At 36.7% G+C, this 18059-nt stretch overlaps 1 protein-coding gene across 1 annotated transcript in view; it reads right to left on the reverse strand.

Moving 5' to 3' along the window:
• Positions 1-4292: 4292 nt before the first annotated feature.
• CACNA2D3 (calcium voltage-gated channel auxiliary subunit alpha2delta 3) overlaps positions 4293-18059 on the reverse strand; it is a gene marked incomplete at both ends in the record, with an annotated part of 933053 nt that continues 919286 nt past the window's right edge. Inside the window, 3 exons of the mRNA XM_080715370.1 lie at positions 4293-4385; positions 7088-7175; positions 7374-7484. Of these exons, the coding sequence (XP_080571496.1) occupies positions 4293-4385; positions 7088-7175; positions 7374-7484 (292 nt within the window). The remainder of the gene's footprint in view (positions 4386-7087; positions 7176-7373; positions 7485-18059) is intronic.

Raw genomic sequence — 18059 nt, forward strand, 5'->3', positions numbered from 1 at the left:
GCAGTTATTTTAATAGTTAATTGTGCTATATAATGATACACCTAATGAATCATATTGTAGGTTGTTTTCTTAAAGAACTGGTGGCATGCTATACATTTTTTTTTTTTTTGGTGTTACTGGGGTTCTTGGAAACCCTTCTACCTCCGGGCTACACTCCCAGACCTATTTTCATACTTTTTTATTTGGAAACAGGGTCTATTAAACCACCGCGGCTGGCTTCGAACCTGCGCGATCCTCCTGTCTCTGCCTCCCAAGCGCGGGGATTACAAGAGTGCGCCACCACGCCCCGCGCAAGCTATACATTTTAATAAAAGTTCTCTGATAAGATCCCGTAACATATAGTTCTGTCGACCATATTAACACTGCACACAGAAATCCCCCTACTTCAAATTATGGCAACTGCAGCATTATCTGGAGTGTCCCTTTGCCCCTTGCCCTCCGCAGCAATGCCAAGTTTCCTCACAGCGCCACCCCGCAGGGGCACCCGCATGCCCCACTCCAGCTCTTAGCACCACTACTGGTCCCTGCATGCTCATAGAGGGTCCCCTCTGCACCCACACTCCCCAGAGCTGGAAATGCAGTAGCAGAAAAAATGACAAAAATCCCTCCCTTCTCTGTGCTTCTGTTGTTTTGAGGAGAGACAAATAACAAACAGATCCAAAGTAACAGCTGTAGAGGAGGAGCAATCAGGAAAAGGCTGGAGGGGTGTGGAGGTTGGGGAAGGCTGCCCAGCAAGGAAGAGCTGGCAGCAGGTGAGGGAGGGGCTCTCAGGTGCCTGGAGTGCAAAGGGCCTGACATGGCACCTAGAATGTTGGAAGAGAAGGAAGAGCCTGCGGCTGGAGGGCAGGGCGAGGAGCATAGGACGCGGTCAGAGGAGGGATGGATGGATGAGGAGAGTGGGCACTTGCACAGGGTGTTGCAGGCATAGGGAAATAAATTCATTTATTAATGTATTGCATTTTCCCAAAATATCAACAGCCTTAAATTTTTGCTCTGCTGCCAAATACTTTATCCAGGTACTACTTCTCAGCATTCTACAGGATGCAATTTACAATAACGGCTTCAAATTTCAACTCTATCACTTTCTAGCCATGTGACCCTGGGAACATTACTTTCCTTCTTGGTGCCTCCATTTCTCCATCTGTAAAATGGAGCTATTCCCTGCATCTGCTCTCTATCGTGATGACTGTCAGGGTTGAACAAGCCAGATATTTCATATAGCATCAGGAGGTCAGGTCTGAGTAAACATTAGCTGTTGGGTCTGTCACTGATGGTGATGGAGCTGGAGATAACAGCCGCACAGAGCGTCAGAGAAGTTCTTGCTCTCCTGAAGCTGCAACACAGTAGGAGAACCTGAAAATAAACTTATCTCAGATACTGAAGCAATGGAAAAACAAAACCAGAGTAGTGGGTTTTGGGGAAAAGTGTTGTTTTCCTGGGTACCCATGCAGAGACCAGGGGCTGGAGCAAGAGGCCTTTGTAGGGCACACAATCGGCATTTTCAGAGGACAGATGTGCACGGCAGGGGAGTGCAAGGCGTAGAGGTCAGAGCAACACAGCAGGTTCTGAAGGACACTAAAGCTTGGCGCTGCGACCCACAGGGCCCACAGGCCGGTGGTTATCAAACGTGGGCTTCCCTTTAACATCACCTAGAGAATTTTTTAAAATATACAAATTCCTGGACCCTGTCCCTAGAAAGATATGATTTCTTAAAGCTCCCCAGGTGACTCTAACACAGAGAAGACATGGAGAAGCACTGCTGTGGGACATGCTACTGCTGGGGACTATCTGTGCATTGTTCTAACTGGGCCGTGGTAGGAGTTAATATTTGCTTTAGAAACGTTGCTTTGGCTGTTGTGTGGAGAATGGACTGTGGAGCGGGGATTTCTGGAAAGTATAAGAGAAGAAACCAATAAGGTCACAGTGTGAGCCAGTGAGAACGGCTCAAAAGCAGATGGGAAGAAGGGAGGGTCAGGTTGGGTGCGAGGAGGGCAGAGCTGGTGACTCAATGCACTGGTAGGGGTGTTTGAGAATAGAGTACAGTGGGAAGGGAAGTGCGTGGTGAGAGGGTAGAAAGCTGTATTTAGGGCCTACTAAGTTGGAAGCTGAGCATGGTATTGCACATCTGTAATCTCAGAATTTGGGAGGTTGAGACAAGAGGATTGCAGTTTTGAGGCCAGCTCGGCAACTTAGTGAGAGCCTGTTTCAAAAAAGAACTGGGGGTATAGCTCAGACATAGAGCACTGTTGGGTTTAATTCCAGGTACCAGAAAAAACAAACATAGAACATACTAAGTTAGAGAAAATGACTCACTCTCCATTATCCATAGAAATAAAGGGATTGTCTAGTTTCCTGGAGTTGTCCTTGGGATGGAGAATAAGATATACCTGGTGGGCCATTCTCAGGAATGTGATGTCTGACCGTGCCAAGAGGCACGAAGTGACTCAGCTTTGATATCCTTATGTCACAGTGTAATAAGGTGAGGCCACTCTAGTTTTCAGAATGGAATAAAGGCTGACACTGTAAATATTTCTATTACATATATTTTTCTATCCTTAGCATTAAATTATGGGCAATTTAACATAATATACTTGTATTGTTGCCAGTTCTTTAGAATTTTAATGGAGAATGATGAGCCATCTGACATTGTCTTTGTTAAAAATTTTAATTGTTTAGTGTAAAGATAATGCAATCTTTTGTGCATCACACACAGATTTGCTTGTTAATCAATAGTCACAATTCTGTAAACACCTGGTTGTTAAATTTTTGACAGGTTAGCACGTGCTAGTATTGTTATATGGAGAATAACACTGGAGGCATAGTGTTTTCTTTTTTTTTGCAGTGTTGGGATGGAACCCAGGGGCATTCTACTTCTGAGCTATATTACCAGTCCTGTTTTTTTTGTTTTGTTTTGTTTTTTGTTGTGTTTTTTTTTTTTTTTTTTTTTTTTTTTTTTTTTTTTTTTTTTGCTGGTCTGGGGATGGAACCCAGGGGCATTTGACCTCCAAGCTACACCCCCTGACCTATTGTTTATTCTTTATTTTGAGAAACAGGGTCTCACTGAGTTGTTGAGGGCCTCACTTAGTAGAGGAGGCTGTCTGCGAACCGCAATCCTCCGGTCTCAGCCTCCCGAATGCTGGGATTACAAACATGTGCCACCATGCTGGGCTGTAGGCATAGTAATTTAAAGAAATATTATGATGTAGTGTTGTTAAGTATTATGGTGTAGTGTTGTTATTCCTATAGGGCAACGTGATAACATCAGTTTGTTTTGAAATATCAACAGTGTAATGTGTCCCACTTTTTAGGGCTTAAGTGGCATTCTCCAGATGACCTGTAGAAATATGCAAATTAAGGCACGTTCTCTGTAGACATGGAAATTATTTTATTTGATTACCATGATCCAGTAAAATCTGTTTTCTTTGGTTCAGGATCCAGTGTTTTAGGAATGTTTACAGGTCTGGGTAGTTTCACATTTTGTAATATTTGAGATCTAATTTCATCTTTTATTTATGGTGAAGGCCAGAAGCCAAATGCTTAGGCACTAAGTTTGAGAGTGTTTCATGGTCATTCTTCTTCTCCTCCTTCAAGTCTTTTCAGAATAAATTCCTAGGATTTCTGGCTGTTTTATGTCTGAAATGGTTCAACACTTGAATAATACGAGAGCTCATGTTCTCATCCAAATTACGATTTCCATTGAAGTTTAGTTCAACAAAATTCAGGATTTGGTGTAATAAACTCTTTCCATGTAGATGATATTTTGATTTACTTCTGTAAATATTTTTATAATTGAGTGGATTGTCTAAACAATGATTAAATATTTGTCTAGAATCTGCTTTAGAGCACATTCTCCGCCAAGAACCATTCTTTACTGGTTTGTGGAATGGGTGAAAATTTCCCCCCACGCAGTATTCTTTTAAGTCTCTATTCTCAGCCATAAAGTGATGATAAAATCCAAACAAGAAGATTATGATTTTAATATACTTTATTTAAAAAGTACACAGTTTTAAATTGGTTTCAATGGGTTTCAAGCAGAAGGGATGCTGCCTACCGCTTGCAGTCCCGTTGCTGATGAAGGATGATTATCATGGAGCAAACTCACATTGGCATGACTGGCAAAGTAAAAAGATAACTGTTTTGTGTCAATGTATTGTTAAGAGTTTATATCACACACAGTTTAAAATCATGAGATGCTGATGGTTGGACTATATTTTATGTCTCCTATGTTGCACCATATTTTGGTTCACAGTTTATCCATGATTTAGCATGCCAAGAGAATATCTCAGTCAGTGTCACCTTGAGAAAAGTATCAAAAGCAGAGAGAGCAGAAGAAGGGAGTTCTTGATCTGGAGGCTCGGGGCACCCCCACACTCCCTGGCATTCTCCTGTGGGGAAAGCAATGGTTGGTTAGAGCAGAAATGCATTTGTTCCAGGATACTTTAAACTTTCCAAGCCATGTTGATTCCCTAGACTTCACCCTAATCTATGAACAAAGTCTTGTAAGACACCGCTGATGCAACGATATGGATTGATATAAATCTCATCAAGTTCAAGAGAAGAATCACTAATTTCAATTGTCAATTGTATAAAATATCACTTACTCTTTGCATACTATTGGGTAGAACATTTAAGAGGTAAAGAGCTATTGATGATCCCCAGGGCTACTATGATCCTATTACATAGGCAAAATCTTGGCCTTTTAGGTTTACTCAGACAGAATGTAAGTAAAAGATTAAAACCTAAGCTAGGTGCACCTCGCTAGCTAGTTCTGTAATCCTAGAACTCGGGAAAGTGAGACAGGAGTATCACAGGTTCATGTCTAGCCTCAACAACTTGGCAATATGTTGTTTCAAAACATTAAAAAAAACAGGCTGGGGGTATAGCTCAGAAGTAGAATATTCCTGGGTTTAATCCCCAGTACCACAAAAAAGAAAATAAGTAGACCAACATCTAAGTGGCCTTATCATTTCAGACACTTGGACATAGGTTTTGTATATAACTTTTCTTCATACTTGGCAAGGAAAAAAACACTGTGTTACAAAATGAAAAAGTCCTTTATGCAGAATGCTTCTTATCCACTGTGGGAAATTTTGCCAATTTCATTATTCTAGGTCTATTTTATTCAGCTGTTTTATCATCAGTTCTTTACAGCAACAGAAGTACAGAATGAATATTTCCCCTGCTCCATGATAAAGGTACTTAGGAGCAAAGCTAAAAAGCTAAATTGTTTTTACCTTTGATGGCTATTGGTAGATACTTCATCTTTACCTGTACTTCTTGATTACCCAGTTACTTGTCTTTTATGTCTTTGGTTTATTTTTATACGTAGTTTATTGAATTATCAGTTTAAAAGAGCTTTATGTTATTTGATTTATAAATTTTTTTCAAGTAAGTTGGCTACCAACTCTCTAAGTTATTTTTTCCATGTAAGAAGAATCTATAGCCTCCTCTTTGAATTGAACCTTTGTAATGTAAAATATTTTTATGATGTTCCATGGACCTCATCTCACTATTCTAGAAGCTTGCAGAAAACTACAAATTCTTCTATGTGTATCTTATATGTAGTTACCAAAACAGAACATCTTATTAACTCTAATAGTTTTTTACTGTAATCACTTGTATTCTAAGTATGAAGTTCCTGCTTTTAATTGAGGTGACTTTAGTGTTTTTAGATTGTTGTTTGTATTTGCATTTTTACATATAGTTTTTATTAGTGATTATCACCAATTTTTCAAAGGCCTTTCCAGCATATACTGCGATTATATACATTATATACATTGCAATTGAATTACCCTTTAAATATAGAAACAAGTGCTTCTAATACAGTACCAGTAAAGAACATGGGATTAATTGAATTTAACATCTTATAACTTGGATAGTTTAAGTAACATTAACATTACTTGCTATTTGCAGATGAGATTAACACTCATTTGGCTGTGGTTGCACTGTCCCTTTCACCCTACAGTAACTGGTCTAGACAAGCTTTGCACTGTGGGTAGAGTTAATATTTAAATTTGTGTTATTTTTATAGATCTAAAATGTTTTGACTAAAGCACTACAGAAGGTATTCTCCTATGCCTGTGTCTCTTATACCTGTGTCTGTGATAAATTTTCCATTTTCAGGGTTAAGCTTAGTCTTCCTCTGGCTGTCACCTTGGGTATAAGTGGAATGTCTTATACTTGTGACTTTATATGGCTAGAGACTTCAAAGGATTATCATTCCACCTTCATCAATGATGGCTTTTAATCTGATATTAATATTGACACTTTGAGTGAATTTGTTGTAAACCAAAATCTGCCTAAAAATAACCAGGGGAAATTAAATTTAACTTCAATTAAAAGTAAATGAGCCAATCTGGATGCTGTGGCCCATGCCTGTAATTCCAGTACTTGGGAGGCTGAGACAGGAGGATCGCATTTTCAAGGACAGCCTCAGCAAGTAGTGACACTCTCATCAACCTTGTGAGACACTGTTTCAAAATAAAAAATAAAATAGGGCTGGGGATATAGCTTTCAGATAGAATGCCCTGGGTTCAATCCATAAATAGCCAAAAAAAGTCAGCTAAGACTATCAGCGCCAAAAAGTATGTGATAAAATTATGGTATATCTATAATAAAGATAGTAAAACATGTTTTTAAAAAAAACATAGTTACAAAACCAGGCATAACGGTGCATGCTTGTGATTACAAGTATGATTACCAGTACTTAGGAGGCTGAGACCAGAGGATCGCAGGTTCACAGCCAGCCTCAGCTATTTGGGCCCTCCTGAACTTTGTGAGACCCTGTTTCAAAATAAAGTATAAAAAATAGGGTTGGGGTGTATAGCTTGGCAGTAGAATGCCCCTGGGTTCCAGTCCAAGAACTGTAAAAAAAATAAATAAATAAATAAAAGATGCAATAGGAAATTGAAAGAAGAAGAAATTGAGGGCTATCGAGGACCATTAGCCTTTGTATAATCTTCTCTTGTAGCTTTCAGAAAGGGATTGTTTCCCATGGGTAAACTTCACAGCGCTAGTTCTTTCACCTTTATGAAATTCTCACTATGAACTCACGGGAAGAGGGAAGAGTGACGGCTCTCAAACGTACCTCGGGATGGAAGCCATGACACGATTCCGGACGCCTTCTGATCTTCTGAGCCTTTAAACGCTCACACTTTAGAGATTCATTATGTTGACTGTAGTTAAGGCATGTTTCCAAGGATTATTTTTTCTATTCTGAATTTCAGAGGGCAGAATTTGGCACTAACCTCTCTTAACAACTTATCTCTCTCCCATAGTGGGAAGGGTGTGACTCACCCTCTCTGGGATTCCTAGCCCTGGTTTCCTTACCAGTTGCAGCCGTCTCAGCTGGCTCTCCACACAAAAGGATATACCTGATTTCGATGGGTGCCATGGTTATGGGGGCCACAGACTCGCACAGGCAGCTGCTGTCGACCACCACCATGAACAGATTGCTGCTTGGGATTTGCTGGATGACAAAGGACCTGGGAGAACAAGAGGTGAGACAACTGTGAAACATGGGTTACCTTCCACCCCTCACCCAAAGGTCTGCAAGGAAAACTCCAAAACGAGCTTCAGAGACCGTGTTACTATTAAAGATGCCTCCTGCCAAGAGGCTTACAAATGCTAAGCTTGTACAATAGCTGTAGGCACACAAAGCTAATACAACTCACTTCGGAAAGACTGGACTTTTATTTTTACAAAATAGATTCAGAGTGATACCTCCACTCAGTTTCTAAGGTTAAAGAGGCTAAACTTTTTGTTTGTTTTGTGGCCCTGGGGATTAAACCCAGGGACATTCTACCTCTGAGCTACATCCCCAGACTTTTTGTATTTTTTGTTTTGTTTTGAAACAAGTTTTCACTAGAGTGCTGAGAGTCTAACTACATTGCTGAGCCTGTCCTCAAACCTGTGATCCTCCAGTCTCATACCCTTGAGTACCTGGTTAGAGGTATGTAGCACCACACCCAGGTAAGGTTAAGCTTTTGAAACTTAATTTCCTTTTCCCTGAACCTAAACATTATCCAAGGCTGCATTGATGTCCCTCCAGATGAAGTTTTATCCCCTTCTCAAAGAAAGGCTAAAACTATATCATGTTGATTGCAAAAGATATAAGTGACCTTCCCAGACCTTTCCCTGTACCACTTTGCAAAATATTTGCCTGGAAAAGAGTAAAAAATGTTTTGAATGATATTAGAGCTAGTGATTTAGCAGGTTCCATCTTTCAGTCCAACTTCCATATAGAACCAAGGTTTTATAGCAGCTCTGACCTTCTAAGTCTGTCACAGGCAGTCTACTTAAAGCAAACTGAAGTGACCAACATTTTGTTATCTGCAGACTGACCTCGGCTGACAGGACATCCTGATTGTGTAATCCTGTAGATTGAGAACCCAAATTATTTGGGGCCATCTCCAACCTTTCAATAGTCATTCATCTAAGCTTTGGTCTTGATTTAGCATTCTCATGAGTATTAGAAAAACTTCTCTAAATGTAACACTAAGTAAACTTAGCAAACCTCTAGCCCCACCAGTGTAACCAGTAAATGCATTGACTATGATTTTGTTTTGTTGTGTAACTCTAAAAGTTCATGTAACCTCTTCTATGGTAGAATATAACATCAGGGTAATTTGAAACCATGTTCCATCATCACTCATATTTGGCTCAGAACAAAGTATTTTCCTTCAAACCACAGTTGTTATTTTATGTCAACAGTTTTGGCATTCAACATGGGATCCCAGTGATGACTTGCTTTCATTGGGCTAGGCGCCTAGCTTGGTGCCAGGTGCCAGCTGTCTCTTGGCATGGGCCCCTTCCATCCTTGACCATGGTGTCTCCTGGGTGGTTGCTGGTGAGTCATTTCTGAAGCTCAGACCTCCTTTGTTCCTTTACCCTGTTCTGAGTTGTTTATATTTGGATAGCCTTTCATTGTTTGCTAACATTTGGTTTTATCTCCTGCCACCCCTCTGTTGCCTTTTCATTTCTTTTTCCTGACCATGACAACCTTGCCTCTTCTAGGTATAGGTGTTCTATAAGCACCAAATCATAAAGATTCAGGAAAGCCCCAGACCAGGAGCAAGTACCCACTGTTCTGTGCTCGCTCATGCTCCATAATCATGCAAGACAAACCTGAGACACAATAGGAAGAATTGACCTCAGGCTGAAGCACGGAAACCAATCCACATGCAGCACATAAACCAATCCAAAAGTTGCAATTTGGGGGAGAAGCAGAACCTCTGCTAAAATGGGAAACAGAAATTCAAGGATGGAGGAGGTATTAGAAAAAAATTCTATCAGTGGGTTCATCAGATAGTTTTGTCTGATACTGATGGTACCCCAACTTGCAAGGTTTTGGGAAATTGAAGAAATTTAAGGATTACTTTGGTTTTCCTACATGAGGAAGATCTTGTCCAGTTTGATTTTCACTGAGAGCATCTAAGATCTGGCTATATCTGTGATGTAAATAAAATAAATATATACCTTTGACTAGCCATATTTAAATTTTGATGCAATGGGAAATTCTTTTTTTCTTTTTATTTTTGGTGGTACTGGGGTTCCTGGAAACCCTTCTACCTCTGAGCTACACTCCCAGAACTATGTTATATTTTTTTCTTTGGAAACAGGGTCTCTTAAGCCAGCGAGGCTGGCTTAGAATCTGAGCAATCCTCCTGTCTCTGCCTCCCAAGAGCGGAGCAATGGAAAATTCTTATTTTCTCCTCAAATATAGCCTATCGGGTGACTGCAGCTACAATTTCTGAAAAGAAAAATGATTATTTCTTTTTGTAATACTGCTTGGCCCCAGTATTCTTTGGATCTGGGAGATAAATGGCTTGAAACTAGATTCTAGAGATGGCATTGGCAGAAATTAATTCAAACTCACCAAAGTAAGCTGCTCTTCTCTTGCTTTGCAGGAGTTTCTCCTACAGTCTTTAGTATAATTGAGCTCACAATAGCATCTTATGACCTTTCTAGTGAATTCACTGTTGGGTCTACAAACCTACTTTAAAATATGATAGGCATGCCTAATTTCAAGATTTCTTGTTAGCACCTCTGAGATAATTCTTAAATTATAATTATAAAGGTAGCTTCTTACCTATTTTTCTCTCTCCTCTGACATATTTTTGCTTATATTAAGGTAACTATTATTCCAGGCTATTGGAAATATTATCATTTTTATTATTTTAATCTGCCCTAGCTAAAAATATAAGCATGTATGAGTTAACTCCTAGACCCATTGAGAAAGAAAAGAAAAAGTCTTTTAAAAACAAACCAAGAACTATTGAACCTGTTTCACCTAAAAATCAGGTCCACAGCCTACATAAAACTTGCAAATAAAAATCTTCATTTAGCCATATAAGTGGGTAGCCTTGACTTCCTTTATTTTGTTTATAAATATTATTCAACCATATTTTTCAGAAACTAGTAACTTAATTGTATCATATTGCTCTGTTTCATATATTTGGAAAAATACAGATTTTCTTAAAAATTGTTAGCACTGGAATGCTATGGCTCCTCCTTCTGCCTTCCTTTTAGTCTCATCCATATAACCCTTGTAACTTCTCCAGGGGTGCTCTGAGGAATTACTGGGGGTATTTACTTTTCTCCTTACTAATGTCTAAAGAGAGATTAAAATGTTAAAGTGGACCTCACAGAGGAGGGCTGGAGCCATTCTCTCTGTTCCCAATCTTACTGATGTAGGCGGCTCTCTTCTTCCTTTTGGGGATGGAGGAGGAGATAATCATTTAAATAAAGAAAAGAAAAACAATTTTGAAAAGTGGCAAATGATGAATCTCAATAAAGCCATAAAATCTCTATTTTCTGAATATACTTTATGTTTGTATGTATGCACATATTGTGTGTTATGTCTACATGAATACTTATGTTTGTCTATTGTCTGTATGGTAGGAAATTGACTTAGAAATAAACAATCACTCATAAATTAAATAACATGAACCCAAATACTCTTCCAGGTTTACATGACTTGGGAAAATCGTAAGTAGATAAGACTTGCTTAATATTGTCAGTGTAATAAAAAGCAGCTGTGTCTTCTGACTAACAAAATACCATGTATTTAACTTTATAGAGCTCTTGCTTAAGACATCCCTGTGCTGTAAAAATGGTTAGCTGATGATTAACGAGCTTCATTTAATTTTAAGGCCTCAAAATTTCCATGAGTGATTCAAACAATTGCTAAGAATGGGTGAAGTAGGTAAATGTAAATAAGAGAAAACATTTATAAATGAATTCCTTGTAGCTTAAAAAATCCATTTTGGTAACTGAAAATCTTATGGTTATGTTATATTAAATTAAGTAATTTTATTAGACATCTAAATCATTTCCAAGTAAGCGAAAATACTAAAATGTCTATTATTAAACATAAACTTAGAGTCTATGCATTGAAGCATTTTGAATGGTATTTTTTAAAAGGCTAAATTTATTTGGATCCATTTCACACTTAATATGGCATTATAAGAAAGGACATACTTTTAAAAAGTATTAGTCTACACAATTGCTGAGGATTGATAACCAAAACTAAACATAATAAAGGAAAACGAGACCTGCTTTATAAAGGAAGGTGTGAGAATTTTCTGAGAGAAAAAGAAGACTTTTTTTTGTCCTAAAATGGCTGTGGTTCCAAAAGTGAAAGAGAAGTATATTACAGGTAAGGGTGTGAACACATTGAGAAAGTTATAAAAAAGGATTTTGGAAAGGAATGGAACTTGTGGCAGATTTTGTGTGGTTAAGTTGATGAAAATGTTTATAAATGTTTCTAAATGCTGAGCAGATATCAAAGGCACACTGGTGCAAAACTAAAGTTTAATTCCTGTTTTAAATGACAAAAGAGTTTTCCTGGGGCATTGATGTGTTCTTAATGGAAAATGGTGAGGGAATATTTTTAGGTAGGCAACTGGCCTTAAATAAAAAACAAAGATTATATTATTCTTACACTTTGTGTCTTTTTAAAAAAGCATTTTGGAGGAGAGGGAGCTGAGATGGCTGAATAGAGGTGCTTTGTGAATGACTTGGACACTGAGAAGAGTCAGAGAAGCAAAGGAGAAGCTGAATTTCAAGGAGCATGCCAGAGAACTCTGGAAATTAGTGAAGTGCCAGAAACCTTAAATGGTATGGAAAATTTAGAAAGGAAACCTAAAGAAAAGAACAAAGTAATTCACAAACTCACCTAAGCTCTTAGGCCAAGAAATCCATCTTGCCAGCAAAAGGCAAACAAGAAAATACTAGCATCCTGATCCTAATAGCAGCCCTAACTATAGAACTCCATGGCACTTATGGGTTTAAAATCCAGTTTAGGATGCTGGATGGTCTAAAAGTGACTCTTCTACTCCAAAGGAAGTTCTGGGGTTTTGGACCCTAATCCAACCCCCAAAACTCAAATGACTACAACCATTGCTAGGTACCATCTTCTTGTCTTAGGGGCTGGCAGCCAAATCCTTGACCTTGTCAGGAGTTTTGGGCTGGTGTGACTCTCACTGAGCAGAAGAGTCCCTCTTCAACTTCCTGCATGTTAAGAACCAGCACCTACTCATGTCCCACCCATATTTGCCCCACAGGGTCTAGGAAAATGATCCTCTCCATCAGGAGCTCCCAGCTTTGAGTTCCATAGATCCAAAACGTAGCTACAAATGTTCCTAAACCCTGCTACTGTGCTTAACCAGTGAGCAAGTCTCCCTCCCCTCCACACCCTACACCTCCAGAAGCAAGCATTCTGGGGCCATATGCTTTAGGTAAATTGGGGAACATCTCCAATAGCCCACAACTTTGGACCATAGCTGCTGGTGTCAAAATTCCTGGAACCTGGAGAAGGTATCACCAGGGTCCCACAGCTTCAAAAAAGTGGCTCATAATGCTAAAATCACCCTCAAGGGAAAATTCCTTTTATGTTACAAAATCTCCACTCCAAGGTTGTCAGTCCATGTATCTCAGTCCCATCTATGTTCATCCTGTAGGTTCTGGGAAAGGCCTATGTGGATACCGTGGGCCTATAGTTGCTGGTACCATAGGCATCTCCCACATCCAACCAGTGAGTTTTGGGGAAGGTTTCCTTCACATCCTATGGCTTGGAACCCTTGATGTCAACTTGTGCTTAACCCAACAGACCTGGGAACCTTTCTCTATCCCAAAACTCTAAGAACTTGGCATCTCTGCTGACATCAATCAAAGACAAATCATTTAAAAATTATGCTTTTGAACCCCCCATAACCAAACTGAATCACTTATCCCACTAATACCCTATCCCATTTTGGTAAAAAACAAAACAAAACCCAACTTCCTGCTAAAAGGTACTTCATAAAATTGGAAGAAATAAACATTGCACTAGATGCATAGATGACAATATTAGAATAGAAGAAACACGGCACCTTCAAAACAGAACAGTAATTTCTATAAAAAATATAATTTTGAAAAAGTTTATAAAGTGATTAAAAAGATAAAATTCAAATATGAATAAGATATTCACACAAAAAATAAATCACATATACCCAATAAGAAATGTTGGAATTAAAAACTGCAATCAAGCTAGGCATGGTAGAGCATGCTTTTAACCGAGTAGTTTGAAGGCTGAGACAGGAGGATCACAGGTTCGTGGCCAGTCTGAGTTAACTTAGTAAGGCCCTCTGCAATTTAGTGAGACCATGTTTCAAAATAAAAAATAGAGATGAGGGTGTAGCTCAAAGGTAGAATCCCCTGGGTTCAATCCCCAGTACCACAAAATAATAACAACAAAACTGCAATCAATAAAATGAAAAACACAAAAGAAATCCTCTACAACAGACTAGAACAAACAGAAGAAAGAATTTAAAAGATAGGGAAATCCACATAAAAAAGCTCAAAGGCCCACAACTGGATTCAATATGAATGTCAAAATTATAAGAAAAAATGAGAACACTAAAACCAGTAAAAGAAAAGCATAAAGTTATATATATGAAATACCATTAGAGTCATTGCAGATTTATCATCAGAAATTATACAAGCCATCGAGGAATGAGATGATATATTCAAAAGACTGAAGTAATAGTCTTGTCAACCAAGATTAGTCCAAGCAAAATTATTCATCAAAACTGAAAAAGAGATAGTCTTTTTAAGATAAGCAGAAACTGAGGGAATTCGTCATCATTACTATAAAAATAATTTTAGGAGTCCTAGAGTAGAAAATAAAATGGTGATAACGTATTGAAAACAAATGAACATATAAAACTTACTAATCAAACAAATACATGAAAGAGAAAAGAATCAAACCATAGAATAACATATAACTACCCAGTCAAAAATATAAATAATAATAGAGGTAGAAAGGAATATAAAATTATAAAACTAGCAGAATATAATTTAAAAAATGATAGAAAAAAATAATTTCCTCTCTCTATCTATCTCTATAATAACTTTGAGTCTGTATGGATTAAATTGATTCATCAAAAACAGACTAAGTGGATAAAAAAACAAGATCCAAATATATGTTTCTTACAAGAAACTCACTTCCCTGCTAAAGACACACATAGACTAAAAGGGTTGAAAACATATATGTAAGGCAATTAGAAACCAAAAATTGTTAAGAATAGCTGTAATCATATAAAGATCATACATCAAAAACTATAAGAAAGACAAAGAAGACTATAATTTGATGTAAGGGAAAATTTTAAAAAGATGCAGCAATTGAAAAAATATATGTACCCAACCTGAGACCATACAAATATACAAAGGAAATATATTAAGCATAACATGAAATGCCAAGTACAAAAACAGTGGAAACTTGAGAACATCCTATTCTACTAAATGGTCAAATCAGCAAGATAACTCAACAAAGAAAGACTTTAGTTAAACTATATTATATAGCAAATGGATGTAATAGACATTATACAGAACATTTCATTCAATAGAAGCATGAAAAGCTTTCTTCTCTCATTCTCCAGGAGAGAGTGTAGCCCAGAAATCCAGTCTCAATAAATAGTTAAATTTGAAATCATATTATGTATCCTCAGACCACAATCCAATAAAATTTTAAGTTAACAATGAGAACAATGGAAAGTATAGAAATAGATGGAATCAGTAGCATAGTCCTAGATGACCAATAGGTGATTGAAAAAATTAGAAGGAAATTTAAAAAACTCCAGAAAAAAATGAATATGATAATATAACATATCAAATTCTGTGGGATACAACAAAAGTAGTATCCCAGTAAATTTATACATTAAAAAAGAAAAATCTCAAACAGCCTAACAATGTATTTTGAAGACTTAGAAAAGCAAACTTAATATTAGTAGAAGAAAATAAATAATAAAGTAGAAATATTAAAACTAAAACAACAAGCAACAAAAAATAAACAAAATGTTGGTTTTTTGAAAGGATAATTAGGATACACAACTGGCAGAACTTTAGATAGACTGAGAAAAAAGACTCATAAATAAAGTTAGAGATGAAAAAGATAAGTAATACTTCATAAATACAAAGGATCTCATAAAATTACCATAAGGAATTACATAATTAAAAAGCTACAATTCTAGAAAAAATAATTAAATTCCTGAATAAATACAATCTACCAAAACTCAATTAAGAAGAAATAAACAAATCAGTAATAACATTGATGCATAATTAAAAGTCCACATTTAAAAATTTCCAAGGTCTTATAGATTTAATACTGAATTGTTCAAAACACTTAACAAATAACTAATTCCAATCCTTCTTAAACTATTAAGAAAAACTACAATGGAAGGATCTTTATCAAATTCTCTTTACAAAGCAAGTATCCTTTTCATACAAAAACTAGACAAAGATACCACAAAAGAACAAAACTATAGACCCACATCCTTGAGGAATATAGGTGCAAAAATTGTAAATAAAATGCTAGCAAACTAAACACCAGAACATATCACAAAGATCACCATCATCAGGGGGGTTCCTCTCAGGCATGCAAGGAAGGCCCAACACATGCAAATAAATAAATATGATACATCACATTAACAAAATTAAGGACAAAGACCATATTATTATCTCAATAGATGCTAGAAAAACATTCAGTAAGAGAGTAAGAGTCAGTATTTCTTCACAATAAAAACTTGACAAATTATCTATAGAAGAAGCACACCTAAAAACACTAAAGGCAACCAATGAAAAAACCACAGCCTATATCATACTCTGTAGGGAAAAGAGGAAAGCATTTCCTCTAAGATTAGGAAGAAACAAATTTCCACTTTCACCACTCTTAGTTAATATACTGCTGGAAATCTTGGCAAGAAGAAAAATAAAGGGCATTCAAATTAGATAGAGAAAAGTTAAAATATCTATTTTTACACATAACATGATTTTATACTTATAACAACTTAGATTTTCCATTTTTTATTAAAAAACTATTAGAGTTGATAAATGAATTCAGTAAAGTTAGAGGATACAAAACCAACATATAAAAAACAGGGGCATTTTATACACCAATAATGAACTTGCTGAAAAAGAAATTAAGAAGGTATTCCCATGTACAATACTTCCAAAACTAAAAATATCAGGTACACATATAAACAAGGAAGTAAAAAGCCTACGCAATAAAAATTATAAAATACTGATGAAAAAAAATTATAGAGGACATGAGACAGTGTAAAAATATCCCACTCTGCCCAGCTGCCAGAACTCAGCCTATGTGTTTGGGATTCATGTATTTTGCAATGTGTGTCCATACTTCATTTCCTGGCTGAGTAGTATGCCATTATGTAAATAGTTCATAATTTGTTTATTTTATCTAAACACCCTTCTAATGGCTTGTTTGTTTTTTGTTGGGACAATCTTTATATGTCTTTGTGGGGTACATTATGGCAATTTGTTACATGTATACAGTATATAATAATCAAATCAAGGTTATAAGCATTTTCATCTCTTCAAATAATTATTTTTCTGTGTTGGAAATTTCATACTCTTCTAGTCATTCAAAATATAGTATATCTTGCTATATAATTACCCTATGGTATATAATTACCCTATGGTGCTATAGAAAAACCAGACTTATCTCTTTTGTCTGTATTGGCGCACTTTATCAAATCTTCCATTTCCCCTCCCCAGTGACCCCTATTCCATTCTGTTCTTCTATAAGGTCAACTTTTAAGCTTCAAACAAATGAGCTAGAACATGTGTTGTTTGTCTTTCTCTATCTGGCTCATTTCAGTTAATAGTGAACTCTTACACTTTGACAGATGCCCATGTTGGCGTAATGGCAGATTTTCATTTTTTTTATGGCTGAGTAATATACCACATTTTCTTTATCTATTTACACACCAAAAGGAAGCTGGATTAATTTCATATTTTAGCTATTGTAACAATGCTAAAACAACCATGAAAATACAAATATGCTTTTGGTATAATATACCACATTTTCTTTATCTATTTACACACCAAAAGGAAGTTGGATTAATTTCATATTTTAGCTATTGTAACAATGCTAAAACAAACATTAAAATACAAATATGCTTTTGGTATGATTTCATCTCCTTTGAATATATACCCAGTAGTGGTATATACCCATTGTGGTAGTCCTGTTTTCAATTTTTTGGGCTTTTTTTTTTAGGAATAGTCATACTATTTTCCATAATGCCTGCACTAATTCACATTCTGACCAATAATGTATAAGATTTTTTTCTTTTTCCACCAGCATTTTTTTATTGATGATAGCCATTTAACTGTGGTAAGATGATATCTAGCTGTGGTTTCAATTTCCATTTTCTTGATGATTAGTGACAGTGAGCATTTTTTCATGTACCTGCTGGCCATTTGTATGTCTTCTGCTTTTCTAGCCCATTTTTTAAAGTTGGGTTATTTGTGGGTACTTTTATTACTCAGCTTTTTTTTTAGTTCTTTTATATATGCTGGATACAAATCTTTTGTCAGATTAAATGTTTGCAAATATTTTCTTCCATTCCTAGAATAGCACTTAGTTCTGTTGACTATTTTCTTTGCTGTACAGAAACTCCTTGGTTTAGTGTAATTCCACTTGTCTATTTTTACTTTGTGGCCTGTGCCTTTGGGGTCCTATCTAAAAAAGTCTTCACCAATATCTTGTGATGTTTTCC

The sequence above is a fragment of the Muscardinus avellanarius genome (assembly GCF_963383645.1).
Source record: "Muscardinus avellanarius genome assembly, chromosome: 18".
Lineage (NCBI taxonomy): Eukaryota > Metazoa > Chordata > Mammalia > Rodentia > Gliridae > Muscardinus > Muscardinus avellanarius.